Source organism: Triplophysa rosa, linkage group LG19, assembly GCF_024868665.1.
Source record: "Triplophysa rosa linkage group LG19, Trosa_1v2, whole genome shotgun sequence".
NCBI classification, from domain to species: Eukaryota; Metazoa; Chordata; class Actinopteri; order Cypriniformes; family Nemacheilidae; genus Triplophysa; species Triplophysa rosa.
In genome coordinates this window covers 6,467,748-6,489,906 of record NC_079908.1, presented here as the reverse complement: position 1 = coordinate 6,489,906, position 22,159 = coordinate 6,467,748, and the positions used below count along the sequence as shown (strand labels likewise).

Below are 22,159 nucleotides of genomic sequence, written 5' to 3'. Positions count from 1 at the left end.
AAAACGATTTCTTATTATTTGGCTATTTTTATAATGAATAAAAGTTTTTTCCCAGGCAATGTTAAGCTCTTAAATATTTTATTGGGTGACGAGTTTTGTGAGTGAGAGGGGGCCCTTTTAATATTGTTTAATACAATGGGGGGCCTTGAAGTCAAAAAGGTTGAGAACCCCTGCGTTTGCGTATAATGAGTAGAAAAAAAGACCGGTTGCATTATAATGCAAATTATTTCCGTTTGTTTTAAAGCCATTAGTGATTTAATTAACAAACACAATGTAAATGCAATTTAACTAAAACATCGATTTGGACCTGTTTATTTAGCTCTTATCATGAACAACTTTGTGACATTACAACTTGTCCAATCAGCATCCCATATTCATAACTTCATCCCTTTTGTAATTCTCCCCTCAGCCAAAGATTTCCATCTGTTGATGTTTTAGTGCACTGGCTTTCCTCTCACTTTTGCTTTTATGATTCGTCACAATTTCACAGGAATGTCACATTGTAACCTCAAAGTGGCGAGTCCTTTTAAGGCGTTGTGTTCTGTGGTGAGGTCGCCGTGCTCTGGAGCGCTTGCTGAGTGTTGATGGGTGCCGGGTCAATGGCATCAACAAATGTGCATCAACTAAGTGCAGAGGGAGCGACATGTGACTGCAATGCAAATGAATGCCCGTTGTCTTTTCTTGTAAGTGCGCCGATAGAACTGCAGGCTTTTAGTCCAAGTGCTCGTTGACAAGGTTGTCTGATTGTACACCCATGTGTGATTTCCGGGTTTAAAGGGACCGGCCACCCAATAGCTAGTGTGTGGCTTTTTTAAGACGTAAGGCAAACAAAAAAACACCCAAAACCAAATAGAAAGTAATTTGGTTGTGACTACTAATTAAATGACAAAATGTAAAATTTTGTGTGAGCTGTTTCTTTAAGGACGTCTATGCCTTGGTTTAGGTGATAAGAATTGTGTAGCACCTGACAGATTTGTAACCAATTACGCACCTGCTCATAAATCCAGTTATTTTCCTTGTCTTTTATTCCTAAAAGATTTTTCTCGTAAGATCTGCATTCGTCTCCGATTTCTCTCCATCTTTAAAAAACCCTTTTAAACTGTCCCTCCCCTCAATGTCAAACCATCAGATAAAGGAGATTGTTTTTTCAACCCACACCTCTTTACAATTCTTCCCTCCTCTTCCTCCTCACACATTCTCTTTTGCAATAGATATCAAACACCCAAGCGCACTGACACCGGCGCTGGAAATCAATTTACTCCTTGATGCTGCATAAACTGTGGCACACCAGAGAAGGTTTGTTGATTCCCGCATGGCGTCGTGTGGAAACGCACCTTAGAGTCATCGGCCTTTCTGTCAGCTGTTGTGAAACCTGCCTGAATAATTCATAAAATTTCGGTCTATCCTCTACCGTTCCCCAACTCCACCAGAGCCGGAAGGATTCAGTCTGTTCGTTCATTACCATTCCGCCTCATCCTCTTCTTCTGCTTTTTGTTGTTTACTTCCTCTCGTGAGAAAAGTCAAGTTTTAACCCCATAGAGGTTTTCTTTTACACTTATACATTTGGCAGATGCTTTAATCCAAAGCTATTTACAATGCGTTATGGGGTAAAGCCTGCATTTTATCAGTCTGTACAGTCCTTGGGAATCGAACCCGCGATTCGTAATACACTGACAGTTGAGCTACCTGAGCCGTGTCAACACTGGTTATTCCCAACCTGTCCTAAAAAATCTTTTAGATAAACAGTACACGCAGGATGAAACGCCATTCATAACTCTTAATTCTTTTCTTAGAAAACTGAGTTTGTGTAACGCCTCTTAAAGAAATAGTTCACCCGCTCATGTCATCCCAGATGTATATTTTTAACTGAACACAAACAAATCATTTTGTTAAAATGCTGTCATGTTGTTCCCCAAAAAGCACATACAGTATATCCATAATTAAAATCATACAAATAACTCTAGTAGGTTATTAAATGTCTTCTGATACATTTGAGAGAGAAATTAATGTTTTGAGGTTATTTAGTCATCAATATGTTGCATATTGTTCCTGACCTTCCAAAACCTTTTGTGTCCACATTCTCCCCTTTGGTCACTCTTATTGAAAACGATTAAATATTGTGCTTTCAAAAATGACAAGCACTCTGTGATACCTTATAAAGATTTTTGCAAAACCCCGTGACAAACATAAAGAGTGACTAATAATCATGGTTTATGACAACAACAAAAAAAATCACAAAATATGAAGATACAAGGTTTCGGATGGAAAGCGCCGATATCCTTAGATTTTTTTTGCCTTAAGTACAATCAAATTGGCTTTACAATTCATTTCATATAAACATATAACTGTATGTAAACAAAATGTCAAACATTTTGCAACATTTAAGTAATGTAAAAGTGTCAACATTTAAAATCATTTGTAATGACTTGTAAAGTCAATCTGATTGTAAATAAAACTTTAAGGCAGCAAAAAAATCATTAATTGCATTAAACATATAGTAAACTACAGTTCAGTGCGCTAAATTCTAAAAGTTAAGTTCTCCTTGCTTGACTCAAGACTTGACCAATAAGGCAAGAACCAATGAGAAGTGAAAAAACTGACTCGCCATCATGAGCCCTGTATAAGATAGCAATTTAATATAAAATGATTATTTTGTGTACAACTAAGTCATATACAGTACATGGCATGAGAATGAGTAAATTGAGAGAATTTTCATATTTGAGAGAACTGTTCCTTTAACAGTTACAGTCAATATACCGTACAGTATGTTTCCACATGCGTCAGGAAAAATGCAGCTGGGTTTATTTCTCGCCTCTATTTGTTTATCCTTGTTTATCACATCATCACTGCAAAAATTAGGCAAGCTAGACCATTCCTTAAAAATGTACATTTCCTTTTAAAGTGATTATGCATTATATAGCTGTCAGCTAAAACTGAGTTAGAGAATATCTCAAATATACAGTACATACTACACAGAGATAAAGGAATAGAGAAAAGAGAATAAGTGGGCCAAAAAAGTTCTCAGACCAAAGCAGGGTACAATTGTGACAGGCACTGTGATCCTTTGATGTGAGAGGTAAGTATGGTGATGAGAACATGTGATGTGAGGAGGAACATTCAGCATTAAAGCCTTCTGACTTCAAAGCGTCCAGTCTTGCAGTATGTTTACCAGTAATGTTAAAACAACAAGTTGAGCCATTGGAACCCAATCAAAACACATTTCCATGCACCTAATGTTGAGTCACATGGAATATGATGTGAAATATTAGTGCTATAGTCCTTTAAGTTGTTCTTTTCTCTTCATTTGTTGATTCCTCGCTGAAGTGCAGTCAGAGTTATGGTTACACTAAGGGATCTCTCACGTATTGTTGTTTTGTTATGCTTTACGTCATTCATCCCCCACACATGAGCACAGTACACATGCAGTATATTACTTCTGTGTACAAACATCTGATAAGCAACTTAAAAATAGGGATGTCGGATGAGATGTTAAATGAATCGCAATACATGTTTTGAACAGAAGGGGTCGCAGTGTTTACTGCAAACTTGGTTAAGGTGGATATGCTGATATTTCTTAAAAAAGCAAAAAATCCAAGTTTGGAATAGCACAGACTTACAGTCTTAGTTTGTTTGTATTAAAGATACTGTTGTATTATTCATTTTTTATTTGATTTGGAATTTGTTTTAAAATTGCAGTTTAGTTTTGTTATTTGACATGAGATATCTTATTTTACAAAGAAATGTGCAGCATTTGAGAAATTATAAAAAGTCAGTTCTAATTTGTCTCGACTCATTTTGTAAAAAACATGAAAGAATGGCATTGTAAGATCAGTATCGTGAATCGCATCGCGAGCTGAGTGAATCGTTACCTCCCTTCTTAAAAATATCAAATTCACATCCATTCACAACATCCAAAACGACATTTTTAGTAACGCATTGCAAAGGTCAAAAATATGATATCAAGATGAATGCATTTCTGAAAATGTTACGAAACACATTGATATTAAAAAGTTCATTAATCCATTGAATGTGTCTCTGTCTCTTTCTGCAGGACGGCATGGGCCACTTGCGCATCACGGATAGAGGCCTGAAACTGGAAGGCGATTCAGAATTTCTTCAGCCGCTGTATGCCAAAGAAATCCAGTCCAGACCAGTAAGTGCACGTCAGGGCTTGTGGCTACAGCGCTGGTGCGATAGCAAAGAGGACATACATTCTCTCTCTCGTGACGCCCGGACGTAATAATATCACTCGGCCGGCAGTGGATGGATGGCTTGATAATGCGTCGGGTGCTACTGTTATCTCATCTGTCTAGCACGGGCGAGAGAGGATAGAGTGAAAGACAGACAGAGAGAGAGAAAGAGAGGGAGGAGATGAGGGGAATAGCAATGCCTGCTGGGATTGGCGATGCAAGTAAACTCCCATTCACTGCAGCAGGAATAAAAGATTCACTTCAGGAATTTTCATCATTTCATTACGAATTTTAGTAAAGCAAGAGGGACTGATATAGCACCAAAAAGCAGAGAGACTACAACGATTACTGTACTTTTGTGTTACTTTGACTGTCATCATGATTTAGTCATTTTCATCATTTTCACTTAATTAATCTGACACACGACAACATAAACACGTTTTTCTGTTTCTGACCTCATTTCCTGAAGAAAACAGATGTTGTCAAAATAATCAAGAGCATCTACAAAGGAAGCGTTTACACTCGAGTGAAATAAGAGCAGCAGAAACAATACATAATTTACATTATACAGCTTTTAATATGAGACACAATAGTATTGCGCTATCTTTAATTAAAGAGGCAATTGGAGCATAAAATATTGTTCTGGAGATCAAGAAAGATATCTGTATCAACTCACGAAACAGCCGTATGCAAACAAACGTCTCTTTCATTACAGCAGACATGAAATCAAAACCCTATTTGTTTTAATGAATGCATGTTCCTGTTGTTGTTATTCTGCACGGTTCAGCGGTGCACGTTATACCAGAAAAAAAGTATTTGTCTTTATAATCTTTCCAAATATCATAACTCTGAAATGACTTTGCTTTTTGGTCAGCGTCATCTACAGGGCATGTGTGCTATGGGTTATAAGAAGTAAACAACGCTGGTCCAGAAGAACTTCCTGTTTAAGTTTTTTAACACTACACAGCGTTTGAACAAAATACAACCAACGGAACAATTATAACCAAATCAAAATGTTAAATGATTATCTTTAAGATTTAGTTGTATATGCACGATTTAAAATAACTAAATAAAATAAAAAACACGGAAGTGCTTCAGGGCCAGCGTTTGCAGATCGCGAAGTGGTCTATAGCCAATAAGCTATTTAGACATTTAATTGTCTTCCTTTTTTTTATTAAGACAGTAATTTAATGAGAGTAACCGATAAGGCAATAAAGATTACACCAATAATAATAAACAACAATACATTTTATTTGCTTTACTAGATGTATAATTTACAGCACAATGTCGGCTAAGGTGAACCTGACCTTCAGGCTCCATGTCTCACAAAAAAAAATCTAATGGGCACTGCTTGGATTTGAGGAAGGTGGAGTAGATGCTAAATTTTCTGGTTAAAAATTATGTTTCATTTCGAACTCACATTACAGATGCCAAATGGGTTGCGAATGCAATCTTGTGACGTTAAATATCGTTTTGTTGATCATGTTCAATATCTTGCAGATGCTTCAGATTTTGCTGTTTTTAAAATGCATGATTCTTGTAGAAGACCACTGCACTTACTGTAAATCATCTCAGACACTCACACCGTGCTTCCTAAACATACATTCAAATCTTTTGGTAGAGTTTGCACAGTATACTGCACGAGGGTCAACTTGTACACTCATATGCATACCCATTTTTCAAAACAGCCAAGGGTGCAAAAGTTACAATATTTAATTTTAGCATTAAACAAATTAATGTTTTCTGTCATCTTTTTCATGTCAGGGAAGTCCATTGTTCCTGCAATCCTCTAAGAATGTTTCTGTCAACATCCTCAATGAGAAGAAGCAGTTAGTATCTCAGCTCATTGCAGGTAAGCCCGCAAAAACTCGCGTTCCCATGTGTAACACAAACAGACTTTGCGCTACGAGTCTCTGAAAACCCTCATTTAACCGTCTTAGTTAGAATTACGGTTGTGCTGCTCCCCAAGTTTTCGCAGTCTAAAAACTGAATGAATTTCGTACGCAGGGCCATTATTTTAGAGTAGATAGCATGAAATGAATATTCACTGAACTCAAGGGGCGACTGTGAACCAATCCACTCATAGAGGGAAAATGAAGCCAGGCAGTTAATGTTAGACTTTATAGGACAGATGGTTAAATGACTATTTTGAAAGAGTTAAAAGGTTCTTTGATAGCCAGATTGTTAGTCTCATCTCTCTCATGATAAATCCTTTATAACTGTCACTAGAGACTTCATTACATAGACGTAATTGCATGTGCATGAATGCATATACTATTAAGTCCTGGTTAATAGCGTAATAGCGAGGCCGTATTTTAATGAAAAGTAATTTCGCCTAAATGGACTAGTTAAGTGACTTCCACTCGAGTCACTGTGTTACAATAACTGTATACAAAATTGAATTAAGTGAAAGTTTGAGGAGAAGAATGTGTTGCAGTAATGAAATTCGAACGTGTTGCTTTTACTGGAAAAAATAGTTTCTTCATCTGTGGTTGTTGTGTTTCTAGTTTAAAATCCTTAAAATAACAATCATTAAAAAGAGAAACAATGTGTAAGTTTGTCTAAGATTGTGTAGATGTGCACTGTAAAAAAAATCCCGTGAAAAAACTGATAAAGTACTGGCAGAAAATTACCAGTACATTTTCCTTTATTTTACGGACATTTCCATTAATGCTAAAATGCAAATGAATGCAGTGCAAACTGTAAAATACAGGTAAAACAACTGTAAAAGTGAACACGGAAAATTCCTTCATATTAATACAGTATATTGTGCTCTATTTTTACGGCTTTTTTTTAGAGTGTGTTTCCAGTAAGGTCAAAATTATATCGTTTTTTTTTCAAGGACAAAGCATATGAACTACTTTACATTTAGTTTAAAACTCACGTTTCATTTTAGTTTATTTAGTTTAATACATGCTCGAAAATAATAAAAATAAATAATAATAAATTAATAACCAAAGTCAATATGCATAATCTGTATTAATGTTCTATTTAATATATCATCTTTTTAAAGTACATTTATCTTGTATTAAAGATTTTAAAATGATCTTGTATCAAAGATATTTAAAATATGAGCCAACTGAGACCAGTAAACTTAAGTATGTATAATTCATTTCTGCTTTGTGCCCTCCACTATGACAGGTTAATGTTAAATATTTGTAAAACATAGTCCTAGAGTTAACTGGCTTTTGTGCAAAGGGACAAAACATAAAAGGAGCATCATTTTGATGCATAATTTAACAAGAATATCGTCTTTGTAACTGAAAAGCACTAAAATTAAAAAAATTGTCATCTGGAACAGGTTCTCGGGGAGTTCACGCACGGGGTAAGATGCTGGAGGTGAAATCGAGTACAGGAAAGCTTCTATTCTCTGCGGACGACCATGAGGTGGTAGTCGGTGCAGAGAGATTACGAGTTATGGGTGAGTAAATAGTTAAATTATAACGCGTTCAAAGGCATTAAAGCTTTTTGCTTGTGCAGTTATTTGACACAGTGTGCAGAGAAAGTGGAAAAAAAACTGTTTGCCTATAACCCTCCTGGGACAGCTGTTATAGTCTGACCTGAGACATGCCGCCGTTTCTGCAAACTACAATATGTCTGTAATTAATTGCACTGGTACTTTAATACCTGGAGTCATATCCAGTAGCCTTCCTGTTCATCTTCAAAATCACAAGATCATACCAAAGGCAGCAGACAGGCAAAATATTCATTATTATGCATTTAAAAGGCCTCCGAAAAAACCAGTCACTTTAGTCAAAGGTTTCTAATTTATAAAGTTCTCACAAAGCTCCTGTACCTTCATTGATAGAGCATTGCGTTTTAAAATGTGTGTACATTTATACATAATGTCTAAACTTTTGACACGCTCCCTTACCCACCGTTTTTACAATTATAAATTCGCAAAATCTGCTTTTACATGTATGTATTTGGCAAAAGCTGTGGATAAATAACTTACAGTGCATTCAAGGTATGCTTTTAGTAGTTTATTATGTGTTCTCTGGGATCGAACCAATTATTCTCTACCAACAAAGTAAGTTACAGTAACTTCCAATTAGCACGGACATCAAATCCCACAAAACAGGTGAACGGCCTGTTGTTGTTAGAGGCGCTAGTGTAGTAAACACTCCTGTATTATATTTGAGGGAAGGGACATGTGCCCTATACAGTCATATGGGTTGGAGGATATGTTGAAACTTTTACCCCTTTGGGTATAACAGTTTTGCTTAATGTACAATTTATACCTACTGTATAGTGTTAATGATTTAATTCAGTTCAATTGTATTTATTTAGCGCTTTTCACAATGTGCATTGTTCTAAAGCAGCTTTACAGGAGAAAATAAGAAAAACTGAAAAACACAAAAAAGGTCAAACACAGCACAGTGCATGGTGTTTATACTATACTAATAATAGTATAATAATGTACACTGGTATTTGGATTTTATTGATGTGATGTAATCTGGCAGCTGGGAACCAATAGAACAACAGTAATTCCTATTTGAATAGTGCCCAAAACACACTACAAAAGGAATTTTGTAATGGTTTTAATGGAAACAATTAGAATTTCTGTAATGGTTTTTATTGTTTTATTTTAGCAGGGTAACTATACCCATACTGTGCTTCACACTATTGACAATATTGAGCTGGAGCTTGACTTAGAAAAATTAAATCGCAAATCAAATCGCAATCGTAATGTCTGTCAAAAAAATCGCAATTAGATATTTTCCCCAAATCGCACAGCCCTAATGTCGATGTTATATATAACATTACCCTCTGTAAAATTACCTTTAGTTTTTGCCACATTAGTGCACAATTTCCAGCATTAAAATGTTGATGCTGGTGGTGGGAATATTTGTTTTTCCCTCTCATTTTTGAAAAAGTGCTTGACTTCACGGTTGTTTTGGGCCTGTTTGATCAGGGCGGCCTCTCCAGAGAGCTTCGCTGAGCTTCCTGTAAAGTGATTATTCATGTCTGTGTACATTCATTTTTCTCCCCGATGATTTTCCTTAAGCCACACTTCATTACCCTACATTCACTCTGCCTCACCAATGGACTGCAGTGAGAACAAGGCTATTTAGAACTGTGTTTCTGGATTTTATTCCAAGTGTTCCTGGACTGACGCCAACCGTCCGCATTAGCGTGTAAGCTTTGGTGGGCCTCACTGGGAATTCGTGAACGTTCTGAGGTCAGGCAAATCCTGTCACTCTAATGCTTAGATAAATACCCTTGTCTCCTTTTATGAATCTTAGCTTAGAATCAATCCTTTGATCTCCTGCTGTGTAATATGACTACAGACTTATGCCTTGACAGCAGAGAGTGAGCCTGGGGTAAACGGCACTTTAAATGACACCGATACGTACATCCGATCAACTCGAATTGCAATTCCTTTAAATATACTGTACAGTGCAGTGATATGAGTAAAAGCACCTGTCATTCCAAGCCACAAAAAAATTGGTATAATTATGCTGTTTTAACGTTAATAACTGTATTTTCGTAGCGTTTTTAAAGCAGCGTAGCATAAAGCTGTTCCTCTTAATGGACGTTCCAGCGTTAGAAAGTCATAGTGAAAATCGTCACTGTAGTTATTCCTGTTATTCTGTAGTTATTCTCCTAAAAAATGAACACTAGAATATTTCACAACTGAAAAAAGGAACAACTAGATAAGAATAAGGCCAGTAAAAGTGAAAGAACTACAAAAACCATAGACAGGACTACAAATGGAAGTGACAATATAACACACAACAACCTTCAAAACAAAAGACTTAAACAGAACACAAACCTTACATAATCAAACAGGATGGAATCTGTTAAGGCTATTTCACACCTATCCAACAAATGCCAACATACTCATTCACTCTAAACTAGAATGTCAGTGTTTGTTGGATCAATGTGAATTAGCCTTTAGCGTGTGACAAACCAGGTACTACCTAAGAACATCACAGATACATCTCAATTGAAGTCTAGCTTTTTGTGTCCGACTTTTTCTCTCTGCACTGAAGCAAGATCTACAGGAAAGATTGCACAGGAAATAAAAACAAGAGTGTATACAGTACAGAGGTAAAGAATAGATCAACATATTGATCTTAACACATTTGTACCATGTGCTTTTCAATGGCTTTTTTTCTAGGTTCAGCCATGAACTTGAGAAAAGCTACCTCTTTGTATGATCTTTGTAGGGCTTTACATGTTGTAAATTGTACTGCACAAATTGTATTAATGTTGCTACACCATTTATTTCATAAAACAGTGTTTGGACATCAAAGCTAAACCCCTTTATAATTTGTGAAGATAATAGCAATTTTGGACAGCACAATATATAGTAAAATAAAGTTGTTAAACAAAAATGTCGGACCCATCCTCATGGATTAGGTTAAGAAGTTCTACTATGAAATGCAGCTTTGATACAACTTAAATCCAATTGAAGAAATATGCACAAATACGTAAAAATGCATATGACAACTAAATTGTTTTTTATAAAACATTCCTGCTTTGAAGACTTACAGGACTTAAAGAACTCATTCTGAAAAACTTTAACTTTCATTCCCTTACTTTTCTTTCATGTGCTTGTCTCGGCTCACAGAAGAATCATTTTCAACTGAAGATATTCGATTACAGTGTTTTGCAACTCTTTAAAGATAAGCAGCGCTTCATCTGATGAGAGTCTGCTACAGCATCAATGTCGGCTCAAATATTAAAGAATAAAGCACAGGACAGAAAGGTCTCACGGGGGGCGGTGGTTAGCTGCGAATTTAGCTACTATTTTGCTTGGCTCCACAGGAAGTGCATTAAGAACAAATTAGGACAAAGTCTGCAACATTTGCTCATGTTCTCTACTGTATTTCAATACAAGCTCTGTGGACTCGAACCTTTACAGTAAATGGAAAGACCTTGATTGTTTTTCAGTAATTTTACAGTAGAAGTGTCTTTTTTATGCTTTAAATAAGTGAAAGTGACCTATTTGTCTATTTGACCTATTGAAATGTGACCTCTGCATTTAACCCATCCAGAGAGTAGTGAACACACGCACAGCAAGTCGTGAACACACGTACACCCGGAGCAGTGTGTAATTCCAATGTGTAATTTTTTGTAGGATCTATTGACAGAAATGCAATATAATATACACAACGATGTCTTCAGAGGTGTACAAAGACCTTACATAATGAAGCGTTATGTTTTGATTACCTTAGAATGAGCTATTTCTATCTACATACACCGCTGGTCAGCTTACATGGAGTTCGCCATGTTGTTTCTACAGTAGCCCTAAACATACAAGCTAAATTTCATACACTTGACCTTTAACCTCACCAAACAAAGAGAGAAATAAAACAATGAAACAACAGGCAAATATGCTGAATATTTATAAGGGGAAAATATTTTACAGTAATGCAGAAATAGTGTTATTTGTATATCTAAACCTGTGGAACCGCAATGTCCGCTGATGTTGGCCCTGGATGATTTTATATTTGTGTGAGCCGATTGTTATTGTTCATTAATTTTAACAATCGGATGTTAAAGAGCGGAAGCAATTCGCTTGGGTACCTAAGTCACTCCCAAGAGATGCAATGTCAAGCATTGAGTCTTATAATGTATGCGTAATTAGGCAATGTTACATTAAAATGCTAGACGGTTTTAAAGAATGCCCAAATCTTGCTGCTCATTTATTCCCTTTTCTTGTTTAATCTATTCTTTTATGGTTTCTAAAGCCGTACAGAAATGCCAAGGTATACAGTAGAGTTAATTTAACCACAACGGAGCAATACCGTGACATCAGAGGAGGGGCGTGACCCAGTGATCGTTGGCTCACCCAATCAGAGCTGATGAATAATAAATAATCAAGTTAAATGTTAAACACTGCTGAGATTCACTGCTATTGATAGATGTATGAATGTTATTGGTGGTTGTAAATGTCTGATAAACTTCCCACTGTGGTGGGGAAGCCTTCCAAATGGATAAGGAATAGGCGTCATGATTGCTTCCCAACGTAACACCCCCTCCACCCCCCCTAACTTGCAATCTTTGCTACCTGCCTTTCACCTGCAAGTAATTATGGGTAATTCATGTTGGATCTTCAGGCTCCGTATCACTTGATTACAGAAATACAGTCAATCAGACAAAACCCAAACTTCACAATAGATCTAAACAACATGATTTGTCACTTGTCTGAAGTTCCCTGGCAAGCCCCGGTGAAACCCCTTTTACTTTAAAAACATTAGAGCAAAGAAAATGTAATCAGTCTGGAAACAACTGGGGAGACCTGGAGATAGATCAATGTTTAGCTGTGATAAGAAAACTGATTTGGAAACTTTTGGAACATGTGGGATTGGGCTTTTGGTTTTTTGGTTCACAGTTAGCAGCGGTCCGCGGGATAATGATATTAGCGGTAGGGGTCTTTGCTCTAATTGTAATTAACACTCATTGATTAGCCTCAATTATATTCCAGTGACTCTCAGCAGCATTTCAGCTATTTTCTCGAAAATGCCACATTTGATAATAATGATAATAATTCTTTAAAATGGTTTAAAAATCTTTTTTTCCTACTTAATTATATGTCATCTGGATTGGATGATGCACCTCTTGACAGTCAGAAGTGCAGATATTACAAATTTACAGGGAGTAGAAATGAACACAAAAGCGCAAGTTATTGTAAATGGTTATTTTATGCAAATTATGAACATCTGTTTAGGTAGTATTTGTATATGACAATAAAAAAGTGAGCAGAAATTCAGTCCATTATATATAAAAAACATATTCAGGTAGGAGATTGAAGAAAGATTTTACACCTTTGTAATAAAGTGTGTTATTTGCAGTAAATCATGTGCATTGTAGGAATGAATACATGGTTAAACCTTAGATGGCTATGAATTCTCCTCAAAATTTGACATTTTTCTCCCTGGAAAGATTGAGAATAAGTCGGGGGAATTCAGGTTATTTTAGTTACTTTTTGACAATGAGATGAATTTTAGATATACAGCCGCAGAAAAAAATGAAGAGATCATTTCAATTAAAATTTACTATAAATATGTGTCCAGGTAAAATGACAGGTTTTTTTGCATTTATTTGCAGAAAATGAAAACTGGAGAAACGACAGAAAAAAGGTCTTTTTCAGACCTCAAATACTGCAAAGAAAACAAGTTCATGTTCACTTTTAAGCAAGACAACAGTAATATTTTGTATTTGTATAATGTATTTAGGAAAAGTTAAATTTTTTATGTGATAACCTTGATTTTTATCATAGTTTGCTGTCAGTCTTCCACATTGCTGTTGGATGACTTTGTCTCTCCTGAGGTTTGATTTTATTGAAAATCAACAGACACAGAAATGCTAATTAAATGAAGATTTTTAAATGGTCTCTTTACTTTTTCCGCAGCTGTACATGCTTAAAATAAAAATAACATTATGAAATAAAATTCGCTTTCATAACATATCTATTTGTATCGTTTCTATAAAGCAAAGCAATATAAGAAAGGATTAAAAATGAGGTGCTGCAATCATAGTGATATAAATCACTTAACATGGCCTGTAATTACATCTGCTAATTGAATCTATAGACAAATTTAGTTCGCTCTTTCTCTGCGGGCCACAATCTCAATGTATTTGTTGGGCCGATGGAGATTAACAGTCTGTGAAATGTGGTACAGGAGATTTCTTAACAGAGGAAATATGGACCCCACATTTCATGGTTTTATCATGGCTGAATGGGAAATTTGCTGTGCTGAGTGACCATTGGAATTCTGTCAGGTGACCACAGTAAGCGGATGATAAAGAGTCTATAACGGCAGGTAATTTATGGTTAGGACTTCGCTGTACACACACACGTCGCCTCAGAGACCGATGATATAAACTCACGTCTCTGGTCGCCCCGTACGATCAGATTTTCACACCATATAGCGTGCTATATTGGTGCTGTGTCTTACAAGTCATGTTTTGTTACATGAAACCTAACTATAAGTCCACAAACATTTCAAGTATCGTTGCTGCATAAAATGTAGAAATGTAGGTCTTGATGTAGGCTACCACATATATTGATTCATTATATTTTCTTGGAATCACTCATAATTAAGGTTGGGAACCAAGAACCGGTTCTTATCCAGAACCGGGTCTGTTTTTTTTAAATAATTCGAACCGTGAGCAATTTATACGTTTCGAAAAACGGTTCTGGTGTGAGGCGTGGCGTGGCCAAAAGCTGTGAGGAACCTTGCGCGACCGTTTCCCATTAAGGATGTCACAGACCAAACAGAAACGTGATTCTTTAATCACTGAAAACATCGTTTTCAAAGACTGTGAATCACCAGAGGTGTAAAGAGTACCTGAAAACCATACTTAAGTAAAAGTACAGATACCTTGCAGTGAAAATTACTCCATTACAAGTTACAAGTCACCAATTCAAAACGACTTGAGTAAAAGTCTTTGAGTATCTGATTTTAACAGTACTTGAGTATTTTACTCATACTGAATGTAGGCTCAAAGCAGCACTAGTCCTCAACACTTAAGAGACACATCAGTGAAAAACTAGAAACAGTTGATTTGTGAGGTGAGCAATCGCATTTATTTTCTTAAATCATAATAAGACTGAACACCTCAAAATTGCAACAAATCATGGTCGACACCATAACCTACGTCATTACAAACACCCTAAGTCTCATTTAAGCTCAAGTGCTCATAAGTAAACCAAAGTCCTTCAAAAAGGTCTCTTCAATATAACAGATAAATAAAATAATGTTAAGTAGAATTAAAAAGTCAAAGCCTTTTTGCACTGGACATGCTGGTTTGGGCCTCATCGCCAGCTGCAGTCATGTCCTCATTTCACATACACTGTTAGCCCTTACCTGCCATTTCTACAGTAATACATTGGCAACACTGTTGCCAGCTAGTTACTGTAGGTGTTTTACAGTAAACTACTGCAATGGCTGTTTGAAGATACATTATTAAAGAATCTATTAACGCACTTAAGTCACACAGTCTTAGATGAACAAGTGTAAATAACAGATGAACACAATAAATCTGTCAAGATTTCACCAGAGGAGAATTAAACACAAACATCAATAACATCTTCACATATTACAGACACCACTTTCACTTTATTTCTGTCATCTGTGTAAGATCTTATTGAGATTTAACTCTAGTTCATAGTGGTTCAATTATGTTTTAAGTCACCATTATGGCGATCAGTGTTTGCTTTGGTTGGACTCTTTGACTTTCTTGTAGCTTTAAAATGTACACTTATACAATAACACTGAAAGGGACTTTACAGGAACCACAACTTTATGTTTGCTTAGTAACTGAAAATACATCTGAAAGAATTCAATCATTAAATAATAATAATATAGCATTAAGATTTATTAAGATATGTTTGGTAAAGTGATTACATGTTATAATGGAAAGATCTCTGTCAGAAAATCTTTCTTTGCAATTGAGACACAGTTAGACACTTGACATACAAACCTCATCAATGGTGACAAACAATCATGAATGAGTTTTGTACTATGTACCCAGCATGCATTGCAGCATGAAGCTGTTCAGTTGATTGTCACCATTGTTGAGATTCATATGTGAATTGTTCATTTCTCTGTGTCCGACTCATTCTAAGGTTAATATTTTGTCTATATAGTGTGAGACCACTTTTGAAAATTGAAATACTATACATTCTTTTTACTGGTTTACATCACTTCATGGCAATAGTCCCACCATATGGTCAAATTTTGAGCAAACATGTTTAGAGCACATTTAGGAAGAGTTAGTTTTAAAAATAAGAGCTTTTGTAGATGTGTGACCTACAGTAACTAGCTGGCAACAGTGTTGCCAATATATTACTGTAGAAATAGCGGGTAAGGGCTAACCGTGTGTAAACCGCCAGCGATTGACTTCTACCTGATACTGCACTCATATTCATATAAAGAAGCCATGTTGACAAGTTTTTGTAAGTTATGGCAAAATCCACAAGATTGTAGTACCTTCATTGCCCTGTGAATGGCAATATTAATTATAAGATAGGTGTCATGCAAAATGTAATGTGTAATTGCATTAGTCATTACAAATGTAGTGGAGTAAAGAGTACATATACTTGTTCAAAAATGTAGTTAAGTAGAGAGTAAAAGTTGCTAATATCTTTAATACTCAGTACAACTACAAAGTAGCCAAAAAGATACTTAAGTAAAGTAACTAAGTACATTTACTCCAATACTTTACACCACTGCAGTGAACACGCACTCCACAAACATGCCGCACCTTTACCTGCCGGACACATCGGTTTCCATGACTGCACGCGCACTCAACCGACGCGTCGCGCCGTGTCTTTGCCGAACACATGGTTGACTGCACGCGCACTCCACAGAAGCCTCACGCCTCGTCTTGCCGAACACGACATTTTCCTGAATGCGCACTCGCGTTCGTGATAACTGTGCACATTGTTTTGTTTGACCGTACACAAACTGGCAGCGCGCAGCTCCTGCCGCCACTAAATTACATTATACGTGTTTCATATTGTAATTTACATACTGATCAACCGGTATGGACCACAAAATAAATAGACTGCTGTTGTTATGTACATAGGAGGGTTAGATTAATTTGTGTACAGGTCGTTTCAAGAGTGATGAACAAAGTGATGGATATTTCTGTAAAAGAAATAAGTTTACAGTTTATTTTTAGTTTAATCTTCCAACCAGGATTAGGTCCTTTTAGACAATTGTCTTTCACTTATCATTTCCCTCTGATTTTAGGGGTACGTTATGGTTAGGGTTGGGGTTTGGTGTGGGTTTTATTTATAAAAATGTTGTCCTTAGGTCAACAAAATATGTTGTCCTGAGGACATCAACCACTTGGCAAAATCAGGTCAAGCGTAGGCTACTATCCCTGCCCTGAACATGATCACAAAGGGACGTGTGTTTCCCATTCATTAGCTTACTTACAATGCCTGGTCCGTTTTGGAAAACGTGCATGCGGTGCAGCATCTGTCACAGACCCCCACGTCGCGTGCAAACACGCAAAGGCGCGCAGTGGTGCGGTGTTTACAGAGTTCTTACCTTCAGAAAAGCGTGTTTTTGGATAAACCTTAACTTTCAGTGTGTGGAAAAATGTCTCTCTTGGTGTCTTCTCTGTTTAGTGAGCGGCAGAAGCAGCTCATTCACGACCAAACACACACACTTACTTGTGCGTGAGTGAGTACAAAACACTGTTTACAATCACCTGTCATTGTTACTGACTAGACATATGAACATAAACATTTGTCTTTAATTATTATTTTATGTCTGACAACAGAAACATTAAATATATAAATAAATATAAACGACAACGGCTTTATTGGGCATTGAGTTGTATTAAAATACAGCAAGTTCCGAGAGTAAACGCAAGTACAGCGTGATGACATCACGAACATGCTAATTACCACGTAACGCCAAGAACTTTCCATTTAAAATCGGTATAAGCACACTTTAAATGCAGTGCCCCTGAAAAGAATTTGGACATCTAAGCTTTGAAAAAGGAAGCTAGACATTTAGAACTTTTAGAAACCATAACATGTGGTTATGGTTTGTTTTGACAAACAGCAAAGCAGATGAGTGTTACATTTTAAAGAATGGATGATGAATATTGATTGATGATTGATATTATTAAGTTAGTTTTAAATACAATAAAAATTCTAAACTGCAACTAACAAAACCATTGCAGTAACAAACTAAATACACTATATCACTAAAAAAATCACACGAAATTAATTAAAAAAAAAACAATAGCCTTTTACAGAAACTCACAGCGGTAGCGTCCACAATAAACTGTCCACTGTCTTTGTTCAACATGCTATTGGCTGCAGACAGATAGTTGCAATTTGGCCACCTGCAGTGTTTCTCCTCTGACACAGTTTCCTGCATTGCTGTTAACGGATGGTGTGTGGTTGTCTCTATTAATCAGCTGTAACAAGCCGTTGTGCTGTGAGTATTATACAGTCATGACTGCAGCTCTCCCTCTAATTTACTCGCATTAGTGTGAAGTTTGTCTCAATCAATGCACTACACCTCTGGGCTGGATGTATGCTCATTCCTTTTTAACTTATGTGCTTGTAAGCTTCAGTACTGCAGTATCATTCCATGATCAAAAACTCATCATTGCTGGAGGTTTAGCAGTCAGCACACTGTATATGTGTACTCATATACTGCTGTTGTGATAATGGTTTTGTTCAAGTTCCAGTGTATGAAATTTAGCGGCATCTAGTGGTGAGGTTGCGAATTGCAACCAACGGCTTACTTCCCCCCTCCGTTTCAAAACACTACGGTGGCTGATACCTGACTAAAATTTGATCAAGCTTTCGCTTCTTTGCCGAAGGAGATAACGTATTTGCGAAGCGTACTCTGTAGAGAAGTTTGTCCCTTTCGGGATTTTGTAGAAACAACATGGCGAATTCCATGTAAGGGTATGTGTATGTAGATAGAAATAGCTCATTCTAAGGTAATAAAAACATAATGCTTCATTTTATAAGGTCTGAAGACAGTTATGTATATTATATTGCATTTCTGTCAATAGATCCTTTAAAAAACTACACATTGTACCTTTAAAACTTGAAAAACTACATTTACTTAGAGGGGAATTTTTACAATTTGAATATCTGGCCTAAGATCTGTTTACACCATGACATTTACATTTACGCATTTGGCAAGATGCTTTTACCCAAAGCGACTTACATTGCATTGTATTATACATTTTGTTTCTGACTATGTGCAATCCCTTGGGATCAAACCCATGACCTTGGCATTGCTAGTGCCGTTCTCTAACCACTGAGCCACAGGAAAGCATGAATGATAACTAATGATGAACTATAAAAGATAATTTTAAAAATGTTACAGAATGGCAAATCCACAACACAATTACACTTAAAGGAGTAGTTCACTACAAAATTTGCCCCCATTCACTTTCCATAGTAATATTTATTCCTACTATGAACAGTCAATGGGGGCAAATTTTGAAGTGAACTTCTCCTTTAACAAAATACCTGTTAAAAAAACAGTAATATTCCGTCGGGTGGGGCACCAGAAAAAAATTCCAGTAAAAAACAGTAAAATTACACGTTTTTCATGTTTATTTACACCCAACTTTTCTGTGTACATTTTTAACGCATTTCAAAAACATGTTAAAATTACACTTTTTTTTGAGTGTATAATGATAATAATACAGAGGGAACACATACTGATACAGATTTTTTTCCCAGTTGATGAACGATAAAACAATAACAGCCAATCAGAAACCATTACAGTTTAAAGGGCTCACGCATTTAAAATGCGAAACTGCAGCATGTGAGCTAAGAAGAAGGTTGTAATCCGTTGGTTTGGATGCTAACATAGTTATCGCTATAGATATCATTCTTGGTGTGAACGGTCCTGCACATCATATTATCTTCAACGTATTAAGTGACATGCAAAGAAATTCGGAAGTATTCACAACTACACAAGGCATCCTTGTAGAAGCACCATCCAGAACACAGATCAGATTCTACAGCGGCTTCTTCTCCAGTGAACAGATCCATTAAGGGAATCTTTATGGGCGTCGAGAACACTTGAGCATTGGCCCATAACTCCAGGATTGATCAGATGTGACACTGAGGCAAAGAGGAGGGTCACGGGCATCGAAATAGAAACAATAATGGAATCATTTTCGCCAGGAAAACATGTTGAAGTTAAACCGAAACTCAAATAGCTTTATTGATCAGACGCTCAATCTGTTTATGAACATATTTTTGTGTGGCTGCATGTTTGTTCTGAAGAATTAGCACACGATTATGTGGAGTTTGTGCGAGTCGTTGAAAGTGTTGGTTTTAAAGCTAAGCTTTATTGAGCTGATGTTGTTAAAGTTTACAGCTAATTTGCCTACAGTATAGACAGTGAGGGAATAATGGAGCAGACAAAACAAGATGTTGAAATAATGAACATTCGGTGTAAAACCCCTCAGGAGATTATCAACATTCTCCTCTCAGCCAGTAGATGTACTTATATATTATGTATATAGATTTCATTAGTTTTGTATAATAAATATATAGAGCATGCAGTACTGTGAACATTAATTGGAGTGTTGAGATTTTCCTTATAAATTACTCACAGAAATGCACCATTGCTGTGTAAACTAGCTCTCATTGAATGTCATGTATTTCAAGCATCCTTATTACTGTCGCCCATATGTTGAGGTAATGATTTTTAGAGCATCTACTTTTCCAAATGACTGCAGTTACATTTGGCAGATGCAAAATGAGCAAAACAACCCCATATGCTTGAAGGAGTGAAAAAAGCCATTTCTGTTGTCCAAAATGTTATCAAGACATGACCAGTGGTAGTAAATAACCACCTTACAACCACTCAGTAGACGCTAGCAACCAACTAGCAACGCACTGCTAGCGATGCATGTTAGCAATGAATACTTAAATTAGTAAAACAATATAAACCGCAAGAAAAGTGACACTTACGGTCAAGATGTTCATTGTTTAAAATCACACTTTTAATATCTTTTACAGTTTTGATTCTCTAGTAAATTAATCTTTCAATATTATTTCGACTGAAATACAAGCTGAAAATCATTAAGAATAAAACCTTTTGAAGACATTTGAAGTGCAAACTTGAATGGCTATAAATTTCCCTGCTGTTGTTTTATATTTCTCTGTATGACTTCAAGAGAAGCCGATAGCGAGCATGTCTGTGTAAACAAAACTTAAATTCTTAAAGTTAATCCACACACTGTAAAAATGATTCTGTGTCATAGTAGATTTCATGAAATTAATTGAGTAAACTTGACTTAATACAATTGTGTCCTTGTTTTTTTAACCAAAATTTAAGTTAAAATGATAGAAATATCTTGGAATTCTAAATGCACAAATAATTGAGTGAATTCAACTTAAATTTATCATGTTCAACCCACTTAAAATTGGATAAAGTATCTTTATTTAATTATTTTGTGGTGGAACTACATGAATTATTTAAGTTAATTTCCCTAACCGAGCAGTGCATTTAGAGTTCCCAGCATGCTCTGCATGCGACAGCATTAGGAGAGTCATTTTTGTGAAAAAGTGCTACTTTATGTGCTTTAGAATAAAATGAAAGACTTGATAGTGTTTATTGTTCAGTTGTCTTTAAGATTTAGAAGATATTCTGTTTGTATTTCTGAGTTTCGTGGTTACCATCTTTCAGAAGAGTGGTGCTTGTGCTTAGGTTGTGGGAGAGCGCAAGCTGTTTGTTTTTTCACACAGTGAACAGTGATGCTGCTAATGTCAGTACTGAGTCAACTCTCAGCTTACTTGTACATCATATATGTTATAAACAATAATAAATGTTAAACTGAAGTTAAAAAAGATCAAGAAGTTATCTCCAATGCTCAAATTAGTATTTCTTCTTGATTTTTTAAAGTTTATCATGTAATTTTATTTGATTTATTTGTGGAATATTGCGTTAAAAATATGCTTTAAAGTACTTAAAAATATTTTGTGTAATACTGTTACCTTAATTTTTTTAAGTAAATAGCTGTGTCATTTTTTACAGTGCAGGCGGTCATTGATCTTTCCATAATCTACTTGCCATTCATAAATGCCATATATTTACACAGTGTTGTCCTCTAAAGCTGCCACAATAATCTATGTTATTGCCAGAGAAGGATGCCTATTTCATTTTGAATAAGAGTATTATTTTCACATATAATAAAAAGACAGATTTAAGTTTTCATTCTTGACAAGTCTCTAGGCCTCCAGGCATGGACGCTCTCTAGCCGTGCCATGCAGTGAGTTCTGACCTTGAGGGAATCATCCACGGCTCCCCTTCAGCCATTCTCCATGAAAAAGCCCACCCAACACGCCACAGGAGAGATCAGTATCTGATCTTATATGTAGCCCATTCTGCTTCCTCTACTACCACAAAAGCAGAAGTTATCCGCTGTAGGCACATGGCATTTTAATGTATATATTTACTTTTGATGATATAGCCCTTTACACACATATTTACTTAAATTGTCTA

At 36.1% G+C, this 22,159-nt stretch overlaps 1 protein-coding gene across 4 annotated transcripts in view; it reads left to right on the top strand.

The window, feature by feature from the left end:
- Positions 1-22,159, top strand: part of sgcd (sarcoglycan, delta (dystrophin-associated glycoprotein)) — a 196,014-nt gene that overhangs the window by 148,622 nt on the left and 25,233 nt on the right. For all 4 annotated transcript variants that reach the window (XM_057360575.1, XM_057360574.1, XM_057360572.1 and 1 more), the window contains exons 3-5: positions 4,052-4,153; positions 5,955-6,042; positions 7,492-7,611. In XM_057360575.1, coding sequence (XP_057216558.1) covers positions 4,052-4,153; positions 5,955-6,042; positions 7,492-7,611 — 310 coding nt within the window. The remainder of the gene's footprint in view (positions 1-4,051; positions 4,154-5,954; positions 6,043-7,491; positions 7,612-22,159) is intronic.